General features: G+C 31.1%; 2 protein-coding genes across 6 annotated transcripts in view; both read left to right on the forward strand.

Annotated features, from left to right (window-relative positions):
* The first annotated feature begins 1875 nt into the window (after positions 1-1875).
* On the forward strand, positions 1876-8335 carry LOC140675360 (uncharacterized). The gene is made up of 7 exons (XM_072909729.1): positions 1876-2174; positions 2665-3105; positions 3966-4114; positions 5788-6080; positions 6152-6220; positions 6996-7094; positions 7631-8335. The coding sequence occupies exons 1-7, from the start codon at positions 2161-2163 to the stop codon at positions 7682-7684; spliced, it is 1119 nt and encodes a 372-aa protein (XP_072765830.1). The 5' UTR covers positions 1876-2160; the 3' UTR covers positions 7685-8335.
* A 174-nt stretch (positions 8336-8509) lies between these two features.
* LOC140675357 (neuropeptide FF receptor 1-like) overlaps positions 8510-23951 on the forward strand; it is a 32342-nt gene continuing 16900 nt past the window's right edge. For 2 of the 5 annotated variants that reach the window (XR_012048366.1, XM_072909724.1), the window contains exons 1-5: positions 8510-8568; positions 9508-10001; positions 12677-13125; positions 19897-20039; positions 22402-22574. Coding sequence is in view for 4 of the 5 variants with exons in the window: in XM_072909724.1 (XP_072765825.1) it covers positions 12833-13125; positions 19897-20039; positions 22402-22574 (609 nt within the window). In the remaining variant the exon portion in view is untranslated. Of the gene's footprint in view, positions 8569-9487; positions 10002-12676; positions 13126-19896; positions 20040-22401; positions 22575-23951 lie in introns of those variants that run through there. The other 3 variants (XM_072909723.1, XM_072909721.1, XM_072909722.1) reach the window with 3 other exon arrangements.

The following is a 23951-nucleotide window of genomic DNA, read 5'->3' on the forward strand; positions in this document are numbered from 1 at the left end:
TCATTTTTACGAGTTTGTTTTTATCATTTAAAAACTTTGTTCATCCATTCAACGAAAGTAAAGATTAAAATTCATGGAAAGTTTCACAAGAGTGTTTTATGTTATTTTCGATTTATGGTACAGTAAAAATTCTAACGTATATGTGTATATGTAAGTATATAATGATCATTGAGAAGTTGTGATATATTGTACACGTATCAAACACACTATACCGACCTGTTCTTTAGCTAAAGTACGTATTCATCATAATCTTGTTCGACTCGCTGTTAGTCCTACAATCAATATTTCGATATTATATATAGAGTAATCATCCTTAAAATTCCAGTTATTGTGTGATACTTTATGATAATTCTAATAATGGAATCTTATTTATTGAATATTAATTTTTTTCATATTTTCTCTCTCTCTCTCTCTCTTTTAAATCTTATCAAAATTTCGAAAGAAAATTTTTCAGTAACGTATCTCAAAAGAATATAAAATTTAAAAAAAATTCTGTTATTTTTATCATTTTATCAACGATGATAATTGAAAAATTTATCGATTATCTAGTCTTTTCTTAAAGCATAACAATTTCAGAATTTTTACCGAATACGTATAAAAGCTTATAACACCGCGATGTGGATACTTAATGAGCGAGCACACATTTTTTTATACATAATACTGGTTACATGTTTGAACGAATCATATTATAGTGCGAGGAGACAAAAAATGAGATCGTTTAAAAATTAAGAAGTAGATTTGTCTATTATTATCTACACTGTCTGTGTGTAAACAACGTAATACTTTATTAGTTTACGTTAGAAGACCTACTTTGCCAATCATTAATAAACGAGATAAAGTCGTGTTTTTTATAAAAAAAAACTTATCATTTTTACTTTCTGTATGATCCTTTGTTTTTATTCTTTGTATTCAGAGATATGTATTTCATAGTTATTACGTATTATTACACGTAAACCAAATATTTTTATTAGTTTTCAGATCATTAATGATCTACCCTACGCCCTTCTCATTTCGTATCTAACAATAAGTGTTTATCTGTGCTACATATCACAAATGGAAAAACTAACTGATATTTCTGTTTGAACAATGTCATCATAGCCTATTGAGTTTCCGCTTCGCACGCCTTGATATTAAGTTACAATGTGTTGTGTGCATAGCCTTTACATATAAAAAACTTTTTCTGTCAGATTACTATGTACCGAGTCTTATTAATGATTAAAACTTGTTTCGTGATTCTCGTGATGTACAGAGAAGAGTAAAAGATTAAATATTCATATATATTGCTCTTTTATTTCCTTTTAAAAACTGATTTCTCTTTAATTCTATACCTTTTCGCAGATGACAATATCTGATTATGATTTATAATTCAAAATATCAGTAGTCTATCATTAACCTTTGCGTGTCTTTTCATCTCTCTCTACACAAACAGGAAAATAAATGCAGTATTTTCTGTCTCGATGATCTCTGCGTGTTTAATATTTAATCACGATTATAGAATGTCGCGATACATAAAGCTTCGTTTCACACGTACTTTTTATGATTGTGTCGATTATTTTTTTTTTTTTTTCGTAGATAGATAGTAGTTATCTGCACAATCATCATTATAACGTTAAAAGATAGTTAACAGTGACGGCCGAAGCGTTGGTATGTCACGCTGTCAAATTTTTGAATAGAACACGGTTGTGCGTTAATTGCTCGCTCGTAACGGTAATATTTACACTCTATCGGTAGCAGATTAATATCGTGAAACGTGAAGCATTGGAAGGATCTAACACATGTACACACACATGCGTCAAACGTATTTTCCATTTATCTTACCATCGCAGTTAAAGCGGCTAAGTGGAAGAACTTAGTTTACAGACCGGCAGTAGTATATACGGTTCTTTAGGGCGGACACCGCCATTTATTGTCAGACTAGTTTTAGTATAGTTGATATAGTATAGTTTTAATATAGTTATAATTTTCTCTAAGTGGCTATTTCTAGCAATTTATGTCCTTTTCTATCTGACAAATCTAACGCCGTTAAGATCGAATTGCTATAATTTAAGATCGGTCACTTTCGTTTGCGAAACGACACAAGTGTTATCAGTATGAAAGCTATTTCCGATCCCAGTGAAATATTTAGTTCATTCGTGCATTGTCGTGAGAATCGGTAAAAATATGAGATACTCTTGGTACGTCTCTGATTCATAAAACTCGATGCACAAGCTGTATTTATTTTATATTTATTTTCAATTTTATACGCGTTTTATAAAAGCAAATTATACAAACCACAAGATAGGGAAAAATTTATATTTTCTTGAAAAAGTCAGAAATTACATTCTTTCTCTGTGGCTTAAATATTTCTATTCTTATATTTTATATCTCTATCTTAATTTTTACCGCTCTGTAGAGCATTATATAAAAATGCAATGACATTTTTTTTTTCATTGATGTATACGAAGTCCTTGTCATGTCGACGTGATTTTTCCGACTCGGCTTTGTAGATTCGCGTTTCTCCCACGCATATCTCAAGAATCTCATTAAGAACGGAATAAGGACGCGCCATATTAAGAAGCATTTATAAGAATACCAAAAGAAATCGTGGATTTTACAAGAATCACGATATTTTTTCGCAAGGGAAGAAAAGGAAAGGTGATTTTTATTTTTTATTTTCCCCGTCAGGATCCATACCATGGTGTCTCTGAGTGATATACGACCGCTCTTGCATACCGCGAGATTGTTCGGTTGCGGATTGTACATCGTCAGCGAGGATGATATTGTAGTGATGAAATACGGTGCTGTCTACTCGGCTCTGTTTGCGTTGCTATACATGAGTTTCTGTGTAATGAATTTTTATATACTCCATATGGACGATTTGATAGGACCGAGGCTTCTAATGCTCACCATTGTCAGAACAATACTTTCGTATGCTTGTGTCTTGAGCGACATTGCGATGACATTTTTGTATAATTGGAAAATACGAGCTGCACTCTCCCACTTACGCGTATTCGATACGCGAACAAAATACAAGGGTACATGTTCTTTTCGAATGCGTTACGCTTGCTGGGTCTTGGTCTTCATTATTTTATCGTTTTGGTCAATAGTCGGATACATAACATTTAAGTGAGTATTTATTATTTTTATCTAATAAATTTTATCTACTAACAAATAATGAGGAAGAAAAGAAATTATAATAATAATAATGTATATTAATTAAGTTATTTTGTGTGCAAAAGAAACGTGTACAAGACAAAATTTAATTAATTAATATGATATGACTTTAATTAATGTTCTTTCAAAGGACAATATGATATTCATCAAATAACTGACTATAAATAGGATTTTATTACTCAAAGCACTTTTAAAGTTTTTCTTAAGTCCACAGATTTTTACTCCCAATCTCTGAAATAATATCCTTTCCTTTTATTTACTGAACTTTTACATGTTTGCATAATTATGTAAGCTTTAGTTCTGTGAGTAATTACATAAGCTTTACAACTTTTAATATACGAATTTTAAAGTGAATATTAAACATTTAATGGGTCCTTTCACATTCTTTCTGTTAAAGAAAAGTCTTCATTTTATATTTTCTTTGCACAACAAAGCAAGTTGTTCTATTATGTAAATTTATATTAAATTATTATGTAAATTTATATTAAATTTATATTATGTTTTATTATAAAATTTATTCATTTAAATTTAATTATTTAGATTGAAAAATTATTTCAGAAGCACAACAACTAATGACACACATTGTGTTGTGGAAAAAAAAATTGTCTAATTATCGATATTTTATCATTTAATTTAACACAAATTTAACTTACAAAGTGTAAAAGTTAATGATAAATAAAAAATTAAAACTGAAAGAAAATTGAAAAGAGTCAGTACCATTTGATATTGATATTTTTTTATTTTAATAATATAAGCTTACTTTAATGAATTTCATGTAACAATACTGTCAATCAGAATTTTGTCATCCGTAGAGTCGAGCCCAGATATTCTCTGTTCAACGGTGTAACTTATGCCGTCGTTAATGCAACACTGTCGATGCAACTGATAACATTTGCTGGCTTGTCATCTCTGCTGTACGAGAGATTTCGTCGTCTTTGTGAAATTTTGCTTTTACCCGAAGGTGGGTTAATTGTGAAAAACAATGTGTGTTTCACGTTCTTCGATTACGATTAATGCACCAAACTGATTTATTGACGTTTATTCGTATCAATTATTAATATAGTTGCGATCGCAACAATTTCAAGGATTTTTGTTACAGATCATTATTCATATATAGATCACGTAAAAATATAAAAGGAAATTACTGTTTAAAGCATGTGAATTTTTTAAATCGGTCTCGTAACTATTGTCTGAAAATTTTTATAATATGTATATAAGACGAGTTACAGAACTTTACAATTTTTAAAATGAAATAATTTTAAATGAAATATAACTTAAATATTTATTTCTTTTCAGATAACAATAAGAGATATAGAATGCTATTTGAATATTTTACTTGATCTTATTCCTTTGTTTAAATTTAAAAATATTTTTCACATTTGTCAAATGGCCGTATTTATCCTACATTGCTCTAGTCTCTAATCTATCCCTATTAGCCTTGAGTTCGGTAATATACAGGAAAAAATTACAGTTATATCCGACAATGATACAAACAGCGATGCAAACCTGCGTAATAGATTAAACAATAGAAGATAAATACAAAGAACATTTAACAAATGTGAAATTTTTTTTTATTTAAAAAAATGAATAAGATCAAGTAATATGCTCAAATGGATTTCTAAATCCTACTATTATTTAACAAAAAATAAATATTTAAGTATATATATACATAAGATATATTTCATTTATTTATTTTATTTTAAAAATTGTCTGGATTCTGTGACTCATCCTATACAACATTGCAATTTTCTGCTATTCCAAACTGTCCATTTATTCTCATTTCTCATTAGTTTCTTATTTTTCTCTTTTGTGAACATATGTTGGTCACCTGTTATCATCCACATTCGCTGCCTGAGTGTGTCGGCACGCCTGCTTTCTCACGCGACTTGTCCAATGGAGACAGAATAGAAATGAAGGATGAATAAAAGGCCTAGCAAATAAATAATGGTGTTAATTTATCGCTTATTTTAAGTACAAATAAATAGAATTTTTGATGAAATGACGAAAATATATTTATGATTAAACGTCAAGTAAAGTTATTAGTTAAATTATTAATTAATTAAACGCCTAAAAGATCATGCGTAAAGATCGGTTGAGATAGCTCACATTGCTTGCATATTGAGGCAAATGTATGTATATTGATTGTTAGTTCTCTTATTATTGTTATTTTATATTTTATCTCATTTGGTTGTTTTTATAATTTTTAAGTCACTGAAGAAGGCTCGAAGGTCCGAAACGTATGGATCATGGAATAAATAATTAATTGAAAAATTGTTTTGAAATTATTTCACGCTCTACATCCGCGTCGGCTCTTCATTGCCTAATTTATTGTTAGTAATATTGAGAGCCTTTAATTTAGTTATTTTATATCTAAAGAATGTTTTTTTATTCATAAAACGATTTTTCACGTGTTTACTAAATTCATTTATGCAAACGAAATGTAAAATGCAATTATAATATAATACATAATTGTCCTACTGCCCTATAAATTACAATATTTAATATGTCTTATCTGAAGTATTACAATATTTAATATGTCTTATCTGCATAATGTTTTGCAAACTGCATGAATTAAAGTGTCTTCAACATTCACGAATAATTATCTCGTTGATGCGATAATGCGTGTTTAAACAGATGGCAAAATCATGGTGGTGGATCGATCGAGCAAGCAGTTTCGCTTGCACGAGGTATGGTGGTTACACTCATGTCTCACCAACGCGACCGAGATGATAAACTCCGTATACGCTATACAGCTTTTGCTGTGGATTTCCAGCATGTCTTTCAATACCTTGACGCGCATTTATACGATAAACGACGGTGGTGCAATTTCGCTACCTTTATTAGTAGTAAGGGAAGTAATGTCAGTATTCGCTTGCGTAACAAATTTACTAATCATCAGCATTATCTGTCACGCGACCGCGACTCAGGTATGTCGATTCATATTCAAGCAAGAAAATTTTTTTTCCAATGAATAAGCTCATTATTCTATTTCTCAAAGGCAAATCGCGTCGGCAAGATCGCTTTCGCTCCGTCGTCGGCCGTTCTCGCAAAGCGAGGTTTTATGCAGGTAAATGCCAATTTATTCTACGTCAAAATTTTATGATAATTTCAAGCTTTTAGAAAATATCTCTCCTAATTATATTGATATAGAAATTAAAAAATAATATTAAATATAATATAACTTTAGATATAATATTACTTAATTAAAATTATAAGTAGTTAATCGAAGCACAGAAAATACAAATAACGTTTCTTCAATTAAAAGTTTAATTATAAGATTGCAGTTGTTGAAAGTCAATAAATTTATTGCATTAAATCTCTCATATTAAAAATAGTCATTTTTTATAGAATAGCGATTTTAATAATTAATAGTTTCTTAAAAAGCATTTAATCAATTAAATGAACTGAGCTGCATAATTAACTGCGAGTTCCTGCAGCAATATTATTGTGTCGTTACCTCTATCTTGTTATCACGTAATAAAGTTTCACTTCCGCTTAAAAGCTAATTGCATCAAACTCACTTCTCGCAACTTTCCTTATTTTTTAAAAATATTCTTTACGAGAAATGGTAAAAAAGGTCTTCTATCATTAATTATTTTATTTAAAACTTATAATAAGCGAATATTTATAATTATCGTATCAGAAAAATAGGATTAAATAGAATTGAATAATTATTAATATGCAATAATAAAATTAATATATGAAATAAGAAACTTTTAGAATAACAAATAAAATAAAAATCGGTTTCTTTATTGATTTATTACAGACAGTCAATTTTATCTATCAGATATTAATCAACATACAATACACAATATATAATATTAAATATTAAATGATTGCAGGATTGCAATGTGGAAGCTGTGACGTATTTTCAACTACAACAGGTGCACTATTATGCCCTTTTCGGAATCATACGCATCGATCTTCCATTGCTACTCTCGGTAAGTCTCGAAAAGAATAACATGAATCAATCTTCCTGTTTAAAATATCGGAAGTATTTGCATGGCATGATAAAGATAGGAAATAGAATAATCGTGCGCGAATGTGTTGCTGCTCCGTGTGAAAATAATCTCTACAACTTCAAGCTTGGAAAGAGAGACGGTGCATCACTTTGAAACAGAAAATCGATTATTCACTTAAACAGTTTTGTTGCAAGATACCGACGCTCTTTATCTCGACGTCTAAGTGATTATTTAGATTTCTATGAATTATATCTTGAACTCTTTTGCTTTCTTTTTTGGTTTTATTGCAATAAAAAACAAAGTCATTTAGTTTAAATTTTATTACTAAGAATTATATTGAATTTCTATTCGGAACTTTCTTGATTTAAAACTTTTAGTAACGCTCCGGATAATAAGCCACAAAATCATGGTTTGCGCTTGGGGATTTATTTAATATTTTAATCTACCGCTGCATAAAATCATCTGGCTAAGATTGCCCGGAATGCGTGTTTTCATAACTTTCGTTACTTTCGCAGATAGCCTCCGGTATAACTACCTATCTGGTGATCCTTCATAGCGCTAACGTCTAGCGTAATCTCCGGAACACAACGTTACGTTCGTGCGATTAATTGATCGATCGATCGATCGATCGATCGATTGATTTATCGTACAACCGTTAATTCCAGCCTCGTCTTTTTTCACGGTTTTTTAACGGATCGGCGATGAATGACACGTTGAAAGGAAGGGTGCAGTCCTGTCTCTTGTCTCTATATAAAAGGTAAAGAGATACAATGAGTCGATGTAACGTCTCTGTCGCGTTTCGATTAGTCGAACTTTGATATCAAACGCTAGACAGGCAACTCAACGCAGAGAAGCGTTTACCTGTAACAGAATATACTTGAAATTCGGCCGCGACCCTTTTTGTATCGAGAGCACGTTGTGTCACAACAGCAACACGAGTCGCGAGCGCGTGACACGTTGTTTTGTTCATCGATCGGCCGGCAGTGGATGTTGAAAAAGCGTCAACTTTGCTTCTCTCTTGTGTACAATGTGGTGGTGGTTAGTAATTTACTTGGAACAACGGTGATAATCGCGGGGCTTCCTCCGTTCGCAAAACGTTCGTGAAAAACACTCCACAATTCGAAGAATCTTCGTTCACTCGGATTACAGCGATACGTGCAACGAATAGGTCTTTTTTACTTTAAGAACTTTTGTAAACTGCAAAAACTCACAAGTGAGAAACCTGGTGCATACTCTTGCGACGTGATACTCAAAACAGTCGTACATGTATTTAGTAAAATAAAAATTACAAAGATTTTGGAATCCATTTTCTCTTCCTGTGATCGTAAATTGACGCTTCGAATGGCACCAGCTTAGAGTAGGAAAGATTGAAGAGGACGTTGAATTTATTTGTGGAAAGGAAGGATCGCACCCTCTTAGTGATGAATCTTGCTGACAGCTGGAAAATATAACCGTTCGTTGAATGGGCAAGATCCGATGGGAAAATTCCATCGTTCGTTTGATATTACGACGATATTACGTTAAAATCACAATTTTGCAATACGCAATATGTTAACAAACAAAATTAAATATAAATTTTATTCGAAAAGACTGAAGCACCTCAAAAATAATTTGTTAGAATTGATATTATAAAATAAATTATGAAATAATACTAACAATATTTGAACTGAGAATAAACAGAGCAAGAGAATTTAACAAATTAGCTGCTTATATTTGTTGCTCATTATATATAGTTATTATATTCCTATTACATATTTTTTTTTTATATATAATATTTTCAAATTCTTTATTTTTTTCTGCATTTTGAAAGAACATACGTTATATTGGTGTAAAAAAAGTTTATCGTTCTTCTATTAAGTTTCGTATTAAATAAAATTCGCAATCTGAATTGAAAAATTTCTTTTTGGATGGAAAAAGTTTATTGAAGTTAGTAACAATTTTGCTTTGATTTTTTTCTGTAACTTTATTTTCAACTTTATTTAGCAGATGACAAAGCTCTTGCATGAATTTAATAATTGAAAAATTATCAAATTGTTTAATCTCTTTGCGTTAAAGAATTGAGAGATTAAAAAATTTGCAAACCAAATATATAAATTACATTATAAAAAGCATTACATTATTTATATTTCTAAATTTAAATCGAAAAATTAAAATTAACAAATTATTATCTGAAATTAAAATCTTTATCGACATTACGTGAATTTTTCTTGTGAACATACAGTAACAAACTTTAATTGCTTTAGTAGTAAAGTATTTTGCGACTTTGGTTGAATAACATTATTAATTGAATTCTTCTGTTGATAGTATTTTGAATTAAATTTCAATGAAATTTGTCATTTCATTACAAAGGCTCTGATGAAAGTTTTCGAAAGCATTTGCGGTTTCGGTGTAGGACTCAATGTACGGACTTTCATCCGAAGAGTACAGCGTGCGCGAAGGCGGATGGACGAAAGGACGCAAGCGCGCCGTGTGATCTGTCAACGTGTGCTTTTAAGACTGGCGGCGGGAGCCGCGATTCTTCCCAATCAGTTTGCCGTAGACCCGCATCCGCAACTTTTCGACCGTGGCAGACACTTCTTTTGATCTTTGACGCAACTATCTCGTTTGAGAAATCGACAGCGATAGCGATACGTTTGCTGAACATGCATATGGCGAACCGATCGATGAAAACGTTACGGACTTGTCGGTAGTGAAAAGTTCTGATGTGATTGTGTGACGATCGATCTTGATTGGCAATATGGTGATTCCACGACGTGTATCTCATTTTGAAGAAAGTACTTTCAAGAGATATTGAAATTTAAAGTGAAATTTTATACAGCGAAAATTAATTTTGTTTGGTTTGCTTTTGGTTTCGCGTCTGCAAGGATTGAAAGCTGAATCATTTCGGTGAGTTTAACTCTCGATATTATTTTTATAATTGCTCAATATAAAAATACGAAAATTGATATATAATATGATATAAAAAAAGCGCGTTTTGTCTATATTAAATCAGTTATGTCAATTTTCGGATTTGTGTCAATTGGCGTTCCACATCATGCAACAATATGCAATAATCGGAAAGACATCGTCGATGATTAATCAAGTTTTTGACGATTATTTTTAATCCGTATATGATAGCATTAGTTGTCAATTTTTATTTGGGTGGTTATTATTTTCTATCTCACAAATCCGGATTACCAGGATAAAAATCGATACTTTTACGGTGATGAATTGCTGTTACATTGCAATAAACTTCCTGCAAATTCTAGAAATAATACGCAATGTATCGTGGCATCGTAATAAAACAAGTGAAAAACGGAAGAACGAAATTCGTATCGATGTGTATTGTGTGCATTCTCTGATGGTAATTAATCATTCATCTTTTCATTCTCAGCAATACATAGTATAGTTTTCCGCAGAAAAATTTTGTTAACAATAAACCAAAAAATGCCATAGCAGAATTGACTGATGTGTAAACATTTCGTTTTAAATTCCTGATAAATACACAGTAAAAAATTACACGTACATATATTTTTGTTTTTATTGTTACCACGTTTTGATTACTACAATGTAAAATTAACGTACAGTTGATAGTGTTATTTTTATAACATTTTTATGTATTACATATGTCAACCTCATAACTTAACACTTTGTGTATGTCTCTTAGAAATAGAATATTATTTTGAGTATTTTTAACATATCATTAACAATCAAAATGTTTCAAGATCAGTTTAACAAGAAAAGTTAAAATAAATCGAATAATCATGAACTTTAAAATGCTCTATTAATATTTCTTACGCGAGTTATTATAACTACTCTTTCATGTAGTTTTTAATTAATTTGTATGTTATTTTTACATCACGCTTAAAGTCACAATAATATAAATAAATGTAAAATTTTGTGTCAATTACTTGACATTTCTAATTTGTTAACAACATATAATAAATGAGTTATTTTAACTTAAAATTTAGAGTGAACTTTCTGGGACATGCAAAAAATGTTAAAATTAGCATTTTAATTTTTACTGTGTAACTTTTCTTCTCATCGTTTAGTCTAAAAATTTTCTGAAACATAACTTTCAGTCTACTTATAAATTATTTTAACGTTATATTGCTACTTTTGTTAAATGGAGTGCACGTTATTAAAAAACTTTAAAATACAAACTGAAAATGTACACACAATGTGTATCTTTATAATTACACGAGGAATTGATCGATCTTTGATAAACAATCTCTTCATTAGTCTTTTTTCTTCATAATCTCTTCATTATTAATTTATAATTAAGTCAATAGAAAAAAAAACGCAATTTCAAACAACGAATGTAAAAAAATATGCGATCTTGGATGATGATGTCGTAATAGCGGAAATAGTAGATTATCGATGTACATACATACATATTTATGACCGGTCGAAAAAGGACTACTTTACATTTGAATGTGCGTGCGCACGCATTTCTTTGCGGAATTTATTAACATTTTTCTGGCAAACGATGACGTAAGTAAAGTCTATAGCATAACTCGTATATCTATAACACTCGGGATTTTAATCTCAATTATATTCATAGCATTGTATGCATTATACATAGTATATTACTATCGCATCAATAGCATCGCAAAGTTAAAGCTTGAGGCATGCATCCGTTCAAGATTTATGTCGAGAGTTGAGAAATCCATTCCGAGAAATCTATCCTGAAATCGACAAACATCAAGCCGTCTTGGCATACTATCGTTCTTGATAAAAGCAAATGAAAAAGCAGATTCTGCGATAATCCATTCTTCATTGCACGTGAAAGATTTATCTCATCTCGTCGCTCACCGTCATCACTTTACTTCAGAAGGGGAAACAAAAGTTGTAATCGCTACGCGATACGTACATATCTATATATTATACCCGCATCCGTCGTATTTTACTTGTACTTTGAAGAGAAATCGACGTTTCTCATCGTTACACGTGTATGCAGCGCAATGCGCGATATCAGCACATGATTTAATTCAAGCGACGAAAACGTGTCCTTATTTCCGTGACGAAAGAGCGAAGCGCGCTTATTATGCATTAATTATAACTCGCAGGAGGTTTGAGCGATAACTCTGTAATCTCATTCGTGCCTGTGTGTCTTCTATCGTGTGACTGTTCTTTATCCGAAAAACGAATAAATTATTCAAAACCAAACAAAAAATTTTGTGAAAGACAGGTTTAATCTCAACGAGAGTGGATTTTTCTGTTAGAAACAGTAATCTAATTTAAATTTAAAGCTTTGATCTTCAACGGTAAAAATATCCGAGACATATCGTAGAAAAACAGAAAAAAAAAAAAAAAGATTATTGATAAGACGTCAGTGAAATTATATCAATTTCAAACAGCGGTAAAGATCATTTGAATCGATAAAATCGTGTCTTTTGCGCAATCTGATTACAAATTGTATACACGAAGAGATGAAAAGAAGAGTAATGAAGTAAAACCACTTTTATATATCTTGCGACTTTTCCTTCGTTTATGCAGAAACGGTTCGGTTACAATCCCAAGCGACAATTATAGCAGTTCCGTGCAATCTCTGAACGCGCTCTTCTCTTTGTTGATTTAAGACACAGCCCGAGGATCGAGATATTTCGTATGCTCGTTGGAAGTCGCGTACTCTTTTCCGCTCACGTAGCCGAGCGGTAAAATACGTAGACTGGTGAGTTTCCCTCCCCTAACTTGGCCCATCAGTGCTTACTCCCGAGAGAGAAAAGACAGCAACAATGAGGGTGAACACGATTGGTATTACGTCGGCGACAACGACATCGACATCGCAGGCGACCGCGACATCGAGAATCGAGGTCGCACACAACAATGAGATGTCCTCTTCGATCCCTTACAACGACAGTGTAATGGAAATGGACGTCATGACCGATATACTGTGGGATTTCTATGAAAAATTTAACGGAGAGACTAACTACTTGCTGATCATCCTCTATGTACCAGTGATGGCGCTCGCAGTGACGGCCAACATTCTTGTAATCGCGGTGGTCTTCAAATATCATTACATGAGAAGGTATGTATGTAATCTTTTGTATGTATTGTTATGTGTACGTACATGTCTGCAAATGAGAGAGAATTTCTTGGTGATGTAAATTCATTATAATTCAGGTTTTAAAATGGAATATTTCATTAAATAATGTTAAAATTAATAATGTAAAAAATCTCTAAATATTATTTTAAGTTGCGTTCCAAAACGTCCTCTCCGAGGAAAATTTTACTCAATATAATTTAGTATACGTTACGTGTACTATATATTTCGAGTAAAATTTTCCTCGGAGAGGACGTTTTGGAACGTAACCCTAAAACGATATATATAATTTCTTAATGAAAATGATGCTGAATAAAAGAGAATTTTTAATAATAATACTTTGTCTAGATATTTTATGCATTATTGTGACATCTGCAGTTCAATAACGCGATATTTTGAGTGCCATTTTGCGAAACTAACTCCTCTATTGCGGTCTGTGCAGGACAATAATTTGAAACTTGCAGATGGCTTGATATCCTTCGGTTACCTGAATTTCACTAAAGTATTTCAGTAATGCAAACACTGAGTTTCTCAAGGGGGATGTTTATAACTGAACGTAGATAAAGTTTGATATATTTATAATTTAGACAAGTTTATTGTAGCTAAAAATTTGACAAAAAGTGAGAGCTACTTTCTTTTAACATTTTTTTTCTTTTTATAATTCCATCTATTATTACATCACTAATATTGAACACTAGCAGTTACAGATTCTTTATATTTATTGGATACTATTTACTGATTTAAAAAAAATAAACGTTAATTATTATTAAAGAAATAAAATAAAAACAACTATGAAAATGATAAGGCGCTAATCACAATCTTTTCAAAATAACGAGCACACGTTTAAAGATATATTAATTTTATTTAAATAACATTGTGACTGTTACTTGAAATCAAGGATGCTTCGAACGGAAGAAACTGACGTGAGCATCTCGCAATGTTTTAGCCTCTCCTCAATCACGTGTAGCATTCTACATCATATATATATATATATATATATTGAAACAGATAAAGAGAGAGAGAGAGAGAGAGAGAGAGAGAACAATATCTACGACAGGGTAATATAAAACAATGATAGTAAATAAAACAAGATTCTCTAGTGATATAACGTATTGTATATTGCACACTTGAGGCTAGATACGATTCAGAGTTTGCTACATAGAATAATGTAGCATTCGAATCAAATTTTGCGACATATATATATACTTCAAACATTGTTATTGAAAAATATGTTAAAAAATAAAATCGTAGTTTGCACACTTGTTCGTAGTTATTGTTTGTACTTATATTTTATTTTTTTTTTTTTTAATTTATACAAATTTATTTTTTTTATATTTATGCAAATTTAAATTAACGATTTTCAAAATCAGAAATTAGTTTTGAAATATCAAAGATTGAAAATGTGTAGGATTGTGAAAAATAAAAAATGCTAACGATCGCTTTTCTTAATTTATCGATTTTTCACATTTATTGTGTAACAATTCTACTTTTTTCAGTATGCGTTGCAAACGCGATAAATAGTATCTGACAATGAATAAATCAATCTTTTCACTTTGATATTGACTCTCCTGTTCATATTATTTCATATGTCAAGCATGTATCATTATTTTGTGCGAGATAGAAGGATACTCTTAATAAACTGCCACAAAGGGATTATGTACGGGAAATGTTACGTAGTTTGTTTAGACATAATAAATCCATGATTTCCCCATAATTTAAATTTAAATACGGTTCATTTAGTTGCTTATATATATCTATCAAATAATATGTAATATATTGTTATACCTACTCAAATAATACCTCTATCCATAACTTAATAAAAGTCATCGTAAATTTATGGCAATATACATGTATAGGAAAAGATATATTTTATCTTCCTGCTCTTCCGAACGGTATTGCATAATATATATGTGTGCTCACAGTCTGTCAACTCTATCTCTTAGTGTGCTGTACCTTCTTGATACATTATATTTATGGAATAATGTAAAATCATATGTTTCGTAAAATGGTTGATTATTTTCATCAATGTTATCTCGGCGATCAATAATAAAATTCGCATTTAATAACACTTTTTGTAGCTTTATTCTTTATATTTAATTTTAGATAATATTTTATTTATTATAAGTTAGAGATTAAAATCGCTAGTATTTAATTGTAAACAACGGGTTAATTAAAACGACCTGACTAGCCAAAATCATTTAATTTATTCACACAGGTGTGAATAAATTGAATGATTTTGGCTAGTCAGGTCGTTTTAATTAACCCGTTATTTTATTTATGTTTGATATTTCTTATTTTATATTTATTTAATCGAATAATAAAACAGAATCTTAAATTTTGTATGAAATTTTTTATTATTTAAACATCAAATATTTATAACATAATGACAATATTTATGCATAAATATTTAATATTCAAATAAAATTTAAGTTCTCTCTCTCTCTCTCTCTCTCTCTCTCTCTTCTCCTTCTCTATCTACTTCCTTTCTCTACTCGGAAGATACATAATTTCTCAGCAAATTATAATAAAATGTATTGTACTGAGATGCTGATTAAACAATATAAACATGTGCAAATGGTTATGGTGTTAACTCATGTGGAAATTATAAGAGGACAAAGAGATCCTACGTGACAAAAATGTAAACGGCTACACGGACATGCTTATACGGAATTACCTTAATGGAGGCACGCACTAGATAGGATTTTTCTGATAAAGGAATCCGTGAATAGTATTCGAGAGATATCAGGCATTTGAAATGATTATGCTGATATATATATATATATATATATACATATCTAGTACTTCATAGTGTTTACTTAACACTTTTTCCAATAGAAACATTTGTAAAAACTCGATGGAAATATTTATGTAACGTGATATTTTTTATAATATAATCCTTATAATATCATATATAATCCTTTACAGAAAATAAAAAATTTCTACATTTACTACTGTTTATTAAAAATATGTCATGCTTCAATTTTTCGTTTATATTTATTTTAGTCACGAAGAGAAGTATATTTTATTTTTATTTCATGTAATGGAGATTTCATATATGTAGGTGGGTGTATGTATGCGTGTATATGTATGTGTAAGTGCTAGCATTAAAAGGATTAATAGTTAGAAATTAACCGGATAAACATGACCTATCACTATTATATATCAGTATGTACAATTTCGTACGTCACCATGACGTATGGAACAAGTTTAAATTGAATGACCTGAGATTTTCGTAAATCACGTGCAGAGAATCTGGGGGAGGAAAATAACGAGTCCCGAATACATAGATTTTGATTGGTCGAGCTATCGTTTCATTCGCAGCTCGGCTTACCGCGAGATATTGCTTTCATTACGTATAGTATGACTGGATCAAACAGCCAGCAATTATGACCTTGATTAAGCCGAGTGGTAATAATAATCTAGACAAAAGGTCAGACAAATTAGTTACAAGGGATCGGCGCAATTAATACGGAATAGAATTATCGTCTTTACCGTTGCTTTTAAAATTTTTTACATTGGCAATTTATCATCCAGAGTTGATTCGTGATTGCAGCATTCACATTTTTAACCCCGAGGCTCGATTGTTTACTCCGCTATAATTTGGTTATCATACACATGGTTGTGTTTACGCGAGAATATTCATGTTGACATTCATGACAACCTTGAAGTTCGTAATTATTCCTACGCACATGATAATGCATCCTTATGAAAACTGCATTACGAATAATTTGTTTATAAACACGGATAGTCTCGTTATCTCAAATCATTATTAGTGACAACTATGTGCAATTTCTTTTCTGAATTACAGCTGTAATTCAATATGTACCGCATGCTGTATTGTAATTATTTCACGGAATTATTGAATTGGTTAATAAATACAAATTGATTAATTGAATTGACGCGGCATTCTTGCATCACAGTGTCAATAAGCATGTATGTACAGAACATTGCATAATAAAATCTCTCTGAAAATGAACAGAATTATACTGCTGTATAGATTTTTATTATCATACATTTTCCGTTTCAGAGGAAGTAATAAGAGTTTGAAAGCTTATATAGCAGAGTTCTCTTTTGATTTGCGTTGCAACATTTGATTACAAATCACAATTAAACTAATACAAGCAAGACAAAAAAAAGGACGATTTATTGAATAATTACATACAAATATATAATTAAATCACAAAAGATTTGTAATGTAAAACATTTCTACACTACTTAATTGATGCTTTTTCTGCCACAATATGAAAACAATAAAAGACGAGATTGTTCACATCTGTCGCGTACATTGTTCCATTAATTATCGTACCACATTTAATTTAAACATGTATTTATTAGAGCTGTTTAATAAAATATAAATTTTTTATCCGGCTAATTATTCAGTGATTAGACTCGCCTTCTCGCTGTCGTAGTTAGTTAGTATCACAGGGAATTAGACGTGGTTAATTTGTGTTATTTGTCAGTAAGTTATAAAACAATTATTTATTAGTCAACCGAATAAAATTAATAAGGCTACGACTGGTTAAAAATGTAAGTCGAAATTTTAATGCAGCTTCACATGTCCTCTCATGTTCGAAGCATATTAGCAATTTCGATTAAATTTGCTAATAAATATAATAATCGGCAACAATAAATATTTGTATACCATATGCGAGACAAATTTGAAAAATGATAACTTTATTATACGTAGAATGTTAAAAAAAGGATTTGTACTATATATATAGTTTGTATGCATATCTTGAGGCACAAAAAGAATGTGCACGCGACTGGGAATCTGAGAGAAAAATGCAGACCAACGTGATTAGTTTTAAATTTTTCACAAAGAAACGCAGTGTCCAGCTGCCGTCTTCAATTTCATTCTTTTTTCCATCTCGCATTCTAGTACATTCTGCAAGAATACATCATTCTCTCGAAAACAGAAGACTATTCGAATATTTAACATGGACCCTCGTGTTGCATTGGAGAGAAACATTAATTTTCACCGAGATAGCTTGTCTAGTCTCGACTGAGAAGAAGATGCTATTGCTCTAACGAAGAAGAATGTATTCTGAGTGCAGTGTTCAACCATTTTGCGAAGCTGCATGTTCCGTGCTCGCTTATTTCTGACGGTGTACATACAGCATCGCATCGTACAAATAAACCACTGGTGAGCCGTTCATAATGAATGAACGTAACGGCTGGGTGGAAACTGTTCGATTATTTTTTGTCCAGGAATTGGCTCTCATACGAGATGCACTAGAACCGCAAATACATATAAGACTACAATCAACCATCAGAACAACTGTTTTCGTGCTGTCTGCTTTTCAATCTTGTCACCGGATAAACTCAGCTGCTAGGTGATGTGTTCAGTTCCGTTTTGTCTCTGGAACGACATTTCTACAACGCGTCCTGTATTACTTTTTGTCATTTTTTTTTTTTTTTTTTTTTGCACAGCACTGGAATTGTAAAATCAAACAAAGCAAGAGTGATTTAAAGGTACTTTCAAAGGATGAAAAATTTATAAGAGAGACAGTTGATTACTGAATGATGTATACACATGTAACATTTTATTTGAATTTGCTTTATATAATAAAAAACAGAAAAGATTTCAAACAAAAAGTAAATTTAAAAAATAACAAATTTATTCTGCAATTTTATTATATTATTGTTATTACAGTATAATTACTTTTTTATTTTTTTTCTATTATCTTTTATTGCTTTATTAATATGTTTTAATATGTTTATATTATTCTATATATCTTTTTTATTTGACATTGCAACATCTCTTGATATATAATCTTGATGGATATTCTTTTAGCATATCTCTTTTTCTTTCTAAATATAATATATAATCAAATTTGTTTATGAATGAGATATACTTATTAAAATTAAAGGTCTCATTAAAAGTAGCAAATGTGTCCGCCGAGTTTTTTCTTCGCCATTAATAAAAGAAATTAAACAAGTTCTTTGCAACTATATCGGCAAATTGGCAGAACGATTGAAAGGGGTATAGCAAGAGAACGCAACGTGGGTGTGGTATTCGAAGATCGCGCGAACTTCCCAGATGCTTCAGTAACTGACAATGATGTTTGTCCCTTTGATGAACAAATACTTGCAAAATGTATAACGAGAGGAACTATGCCTTTATTCTTGATGTCGATAATATTGCCGTCGATGTGAGTAACAAAGGGCATCACGCTTGTCCTTTAGTCTATCTTCATTATGATCTTTGTACTTCAAGCATTTTGTCTACAGGATAGTGACATTATAGGATATTTGATAAGAAGTGTGATTTAAATTTCTCAATGGAGAAACTAGATAGCAAAACAATTATATTTAACGGATATTCAAATAGATATATCGCGTGATATTTCCAACGTATATTTATAAAGAAAGGATAGGAAAACACAAAGTTTATTTTTTAGAAACATAACTCCATCTCGTCGGTTAACTTTCCATTGCTGATTTATTAGTTATCACAATATATTGTGACTATCTATATTTTTACAAAGAAATTGATTCTACGAAATAAACAAAAAATGTACACACATACACGCGCACATATTATATATATCCAATAATACATTATTGGATATATACAAGAATACATTATTTTAATTAATATAATTGTTAAAAAATATAAAACAAAAATGTTAAAACTGATGGGATATATAATCGAGCTTTAAGCTTTCTTTACATATTTAAATTTATATATTATTAAGTCATAGTTTTTATATTTGTGTGAAAATAAAAAGAAAACATCTTTTCTCTATTTTACAGTGTTACAAACTATTTTGTGGTGAATCTTTCTGTCGCCGATTTATTAGTTACTATTATATGCATGCCGGTTGCTGTCAGCCAAGCGGTATCAATTGTATGGAGTCACGGTGAACTCATGTGCAAACTTTCTTCCTATCTCCAGGGTGAGTATGTTTCGTGTTTAAAAAATTCCTAAAAAAAAAAAAAAAAAAAAAAAACACACATTTTTATTTGATGTTATCATACTTCAAATTTCTCACCATATGTCACTACTCACTATTTCATTTATCGCCACGGTATTGGTGATTTTATCACGTTGTTGCATATTGTTGGTTTTATCGTATTTTTTGTCGTTGCGTATTTTTGTCAGTATGCTACATTTTAACAATTTTTTTATACATTTTATACATGCTTATAAGTAAAAAAGCAAACTTCTATGGCGTATTATTCCATCGTATGGCAAAAAAATGAAATCAAGTCGATAAAAATTGCATGCTGATTTTATCGTTGCTTCGATCGTTGTCGCGATTACCACGTTGGATGTTTATCAGACAACTCGGGTATCTACGTAAGCAACTCGATTATGCATCGTTCTACGGTAATGGGTTCCTGTTTTGCAGAACGCGTTCGGTTTTAATACTGTGTAACGTTTTCCCAGCATCCAATGGGAAAAAAGCTCTCGTTATATTTTTATTTGAAATAATATCACCGTCTTTTACACGCGTGTAGCCTGACGCAAAGCGTCAAACAAAGTTACGCATATTCGCATTTCTTCGAATCATCTTTGAAGTATAGGATGATGATAAATATCTTTGCATGTCAGCATTTCTCTTTATCTCGAAACATTTACAATCATTTGCTTTTCATTTAAACAAAAATTTCTTTCAAGACAATTTAAACAAGAATAACGATTCTTGTTGCAGTGATAAAAGAGCAAGATGCTTCAAATATATCTTCGTCAAAATAATTTATTTCTCATGTTACTCAAATAGGATGTAGACGCGAAATTCCATACGTATGTAATTTTAAGTAATGCAATATTAGCCAAATTCTTTGACATTTTATGTTCTAACATTTAAAATTCAACTGACGTTGATTTCATGTTTGTCATACGAGTCATTATTATCATAAACCAGCCATGCTATCACCGTTCATGCATGCATACGTGAAAGAACAAGGAATGGAAAAGTAGGTGAAGGAAAGCAGAAAGCACTTTGCTATAAAAACAGTTTTCGCATTATTAATGGACTGAAGATTTATGGAAATTATGATTCAAAATGACATGCACAGTACGGAAAAATTTATTGCATAAAATATTAACGTCATAATTGCTTAAATTCAACATTATTATGCATATTTTTAGTTTTGATTTTTATTACAGCAATTTATGCGATCTAGAATAATTAAAGTTTATATTATTAGTTTTTATTGATGTTTTTCTGTTGTATACTTTATTGTGTTTTTCTATGTTTTGCGAAAAAATCCGCGAAACTGATAACGGAGAAAAAAAATTGATATTTCTAATTTCAAATTTTTTGAAATTAGAAATCTTTTTTTTTTGTTTTTTTAAACGCGCATTGTAAAACTTAATCTCAGAAAAATAGAAAAATGATGCATATATTATTCATATAAAAGAGTTTTATTAGTAACTTTGTTTTTTGTTTATATTAATGTATAGCGACTTTAAAATTTTATATTATAGAAGCGTATAATTGATTTTGCGTGTTCAACTCTTTACGATTTTTCTCTCTCTCTTTTCCAAGTAATTTCCATTTTATAAATTATTATGCACGGCAGTATCTGAATCTTCTATTAATAAGTGAAGCTGATGACAAGCGAGTTCCTAACAAAAGCACAAAATAATGTAACATGTACGCATATTACTACGTAATTAAGTCTCTTTATAACAAGCTCTTCAAAGGCCCGTTAATGATGTGAAAATCAAAGCGCATAAATAATGCATTGTTGAGTTGTTGATGAGATGGTCAAAAAGGAGCACATATTACATATATTTTTAATAATTCGTATACAAAAACATTAATTTATTACTTGTGGTACAACATGGAATCACGCGTGAAGTTTGCGCTTGTAATTTTTAACAAGCAAACACGTTGTGAAAATAATGCAATATTGTTATATATTTCATATATAGACTGATGTTTGCATATTTGTTGTGTTTAAAACATTTCATAAATGTTCCATAATACACATGAATAATATTATGAAGTTACAGTTTACAATATATAATGATTCAAGAGAAAACCATTTAAAAAATTTAAAATTAACAACAAGATAAATCTTTTTGGAATTAAACAATCGTAGCTGAAAAGTGATTTTAAATTAAAATAAAATTTCATTAAGAATAAATTACTAGAGCAATTGTCTCTCTGTTTTAGTAATTAAATTAACATGGTCCGCTTCACACGTTTACAAAATTAGATTAGGCAAACGAAGATGTGACTGATTGAGAAAGCGCAATGGTACTCGAAATTTTCGTCTCGACTAAATAACCATTCGTGTTCATAGGTGTTGCTGTTGCTGCCTCGGTATTCACCATTACGGCTATGAGTATCGATAGATATTTAGCGATAAGAAGTCCCATGGCGTTCCGCCGTGTATTCAATCGCAAAAGCACCGTACTCGTTATCGTCGCTCTCTGGCTGGTAGCCTTGGGTATCTTCGCTCCCGTGCTCAGAGGGGTAAGTGAAATCTTGATTTCGATTGATATTCTCCCATGTATTGATTGACGAACGTATTGACTTTTATCACAAAGAGAGCATATCAAGTAGCCACATGCTATATGCACATAGCGAAATATTTCGCTTAAAACAAATGGTGAAAATAACAATAAAAAAAAAAATATATATATATATTAATATATAAAAAGGTATAAGTATAAATGTATATATTTTTTTACTGTTTTCAAATATTATTTTTTATTTTAGAATAATTATTTTACGAAATTATATTTGTTATATTTGTGGAATTGCGAAAAATATTTATAAACCTAAGATATTCTTTTTCGCACGACATCATTCATGAAATGGATTTATAATCGGATTTATTTTAGCCAGAAGAATCATTGCGGTTGCTAATCTACTCATAGTATAAATGATATACACGCGAATTGGGATGTATTTTGATTCCTTGGGGATAGACCGGATCTCGTACGCGACCATACTTTGCCGCCCTATCGTACCACTGGGATATATTTATCCTTCTACATGCAAATCTCTTTTCAGTCGGTTAAAAGAGAACGGATTTGTCCACGACATTCGCGGCCGTTCAATTCGACACACATGTGCTTCATTTGTGAAGTTGACATAAATATTCGCATGAATAATAAGTACGCTCCAGCTTTTGCATCTCACTTGTTTGTCAGAAACAAAAATGTGGGATAACATTTTCAAAGAAGCAATAAAACACAAGAATATTTATCGGAAACCTCGGAAAATGCATACTTAATTATCGCGAAATTATCAGAGAGATACTCGCGAAAGCCGGATACTAAGTATTCTAACCGGATACGCAAATAACGGATTAGCAAGTGCGCCAGCTCGTACGAAGAAGGGGGGAGGAGAATCGGCAAATATAGCTTAGATTAAACTAATTCAAACAAGATGAGAGAAGTGCATACACTGCAGAATGGAAACGCCATCGACGACGCGGCATGCTGAACTCGACGTCGCGTGAGAAACGCAAGTCGAAGTTGCCGTGACCCGACCGATTCACATTAGTATCGCCCTTTCGTACAAAGCTGCGTCCGTGCTTATATCCGCGTTTCCCGTTTGTCCAGAAAAGTCACTTTGCCCGATATGCCCACGGCATATTGTGCACGTACTCCATTTGACTGACGATCGCTCGTACGTAAAGTAAAATGTAAGTAACGTAAGGCAAAGTAAACCTCTCTTTCTTCTTCTCGCAATTTCTTTATGCGAATCATAAAACCGATTGCCCTTTGAGAGGGAAAATGTCTTAGGTACCAATGCACAGATACAAGAGATCAAATACGAGAAATTATTGAGAACCGTCTCTAATAATAATGCGTCTACATTATTAAAGCCCCCTTTGAAAAT

The sequence above is a fragment of the Anoplolepis gracilipes genome, chromosome 17, assembly GCF_047496725.1.
Source record: "Anoplolepis gracilipes chromosome 17, ASM4749672v1, whole genome shotgun sequence".
NCBI classification, from domain to species: domain Eukaryota; kingdom Metazoa; phylum Arthropoda; class Insecta; order Hymenoptera; family Formicidae; genus Anoplolepis; species Anoplolepis gracilipes.

What these genes read in the sequence shown, in the direction of transcription:
- LOC140675360 (XM_072909729.1), top strand. An exon ending in AATTTTGCTTTTACCCGAAG is followed by an intron (nt 4,115 to 5,787) that starts GTGGGTTAATTG and finishes GTGTTTAAACAG; the next exon opens with ATGGCAAAATCATGGTGGTG. An exon ending in ATCTTCCATTGCTACTCTCG is followed by an intron (nt 7,095 to 7,630) that starts GTAAGTCTCGAA and finishes TTACTTTCGCAG; the next exon opens with ATAGCCTCCGGTATAACTAC.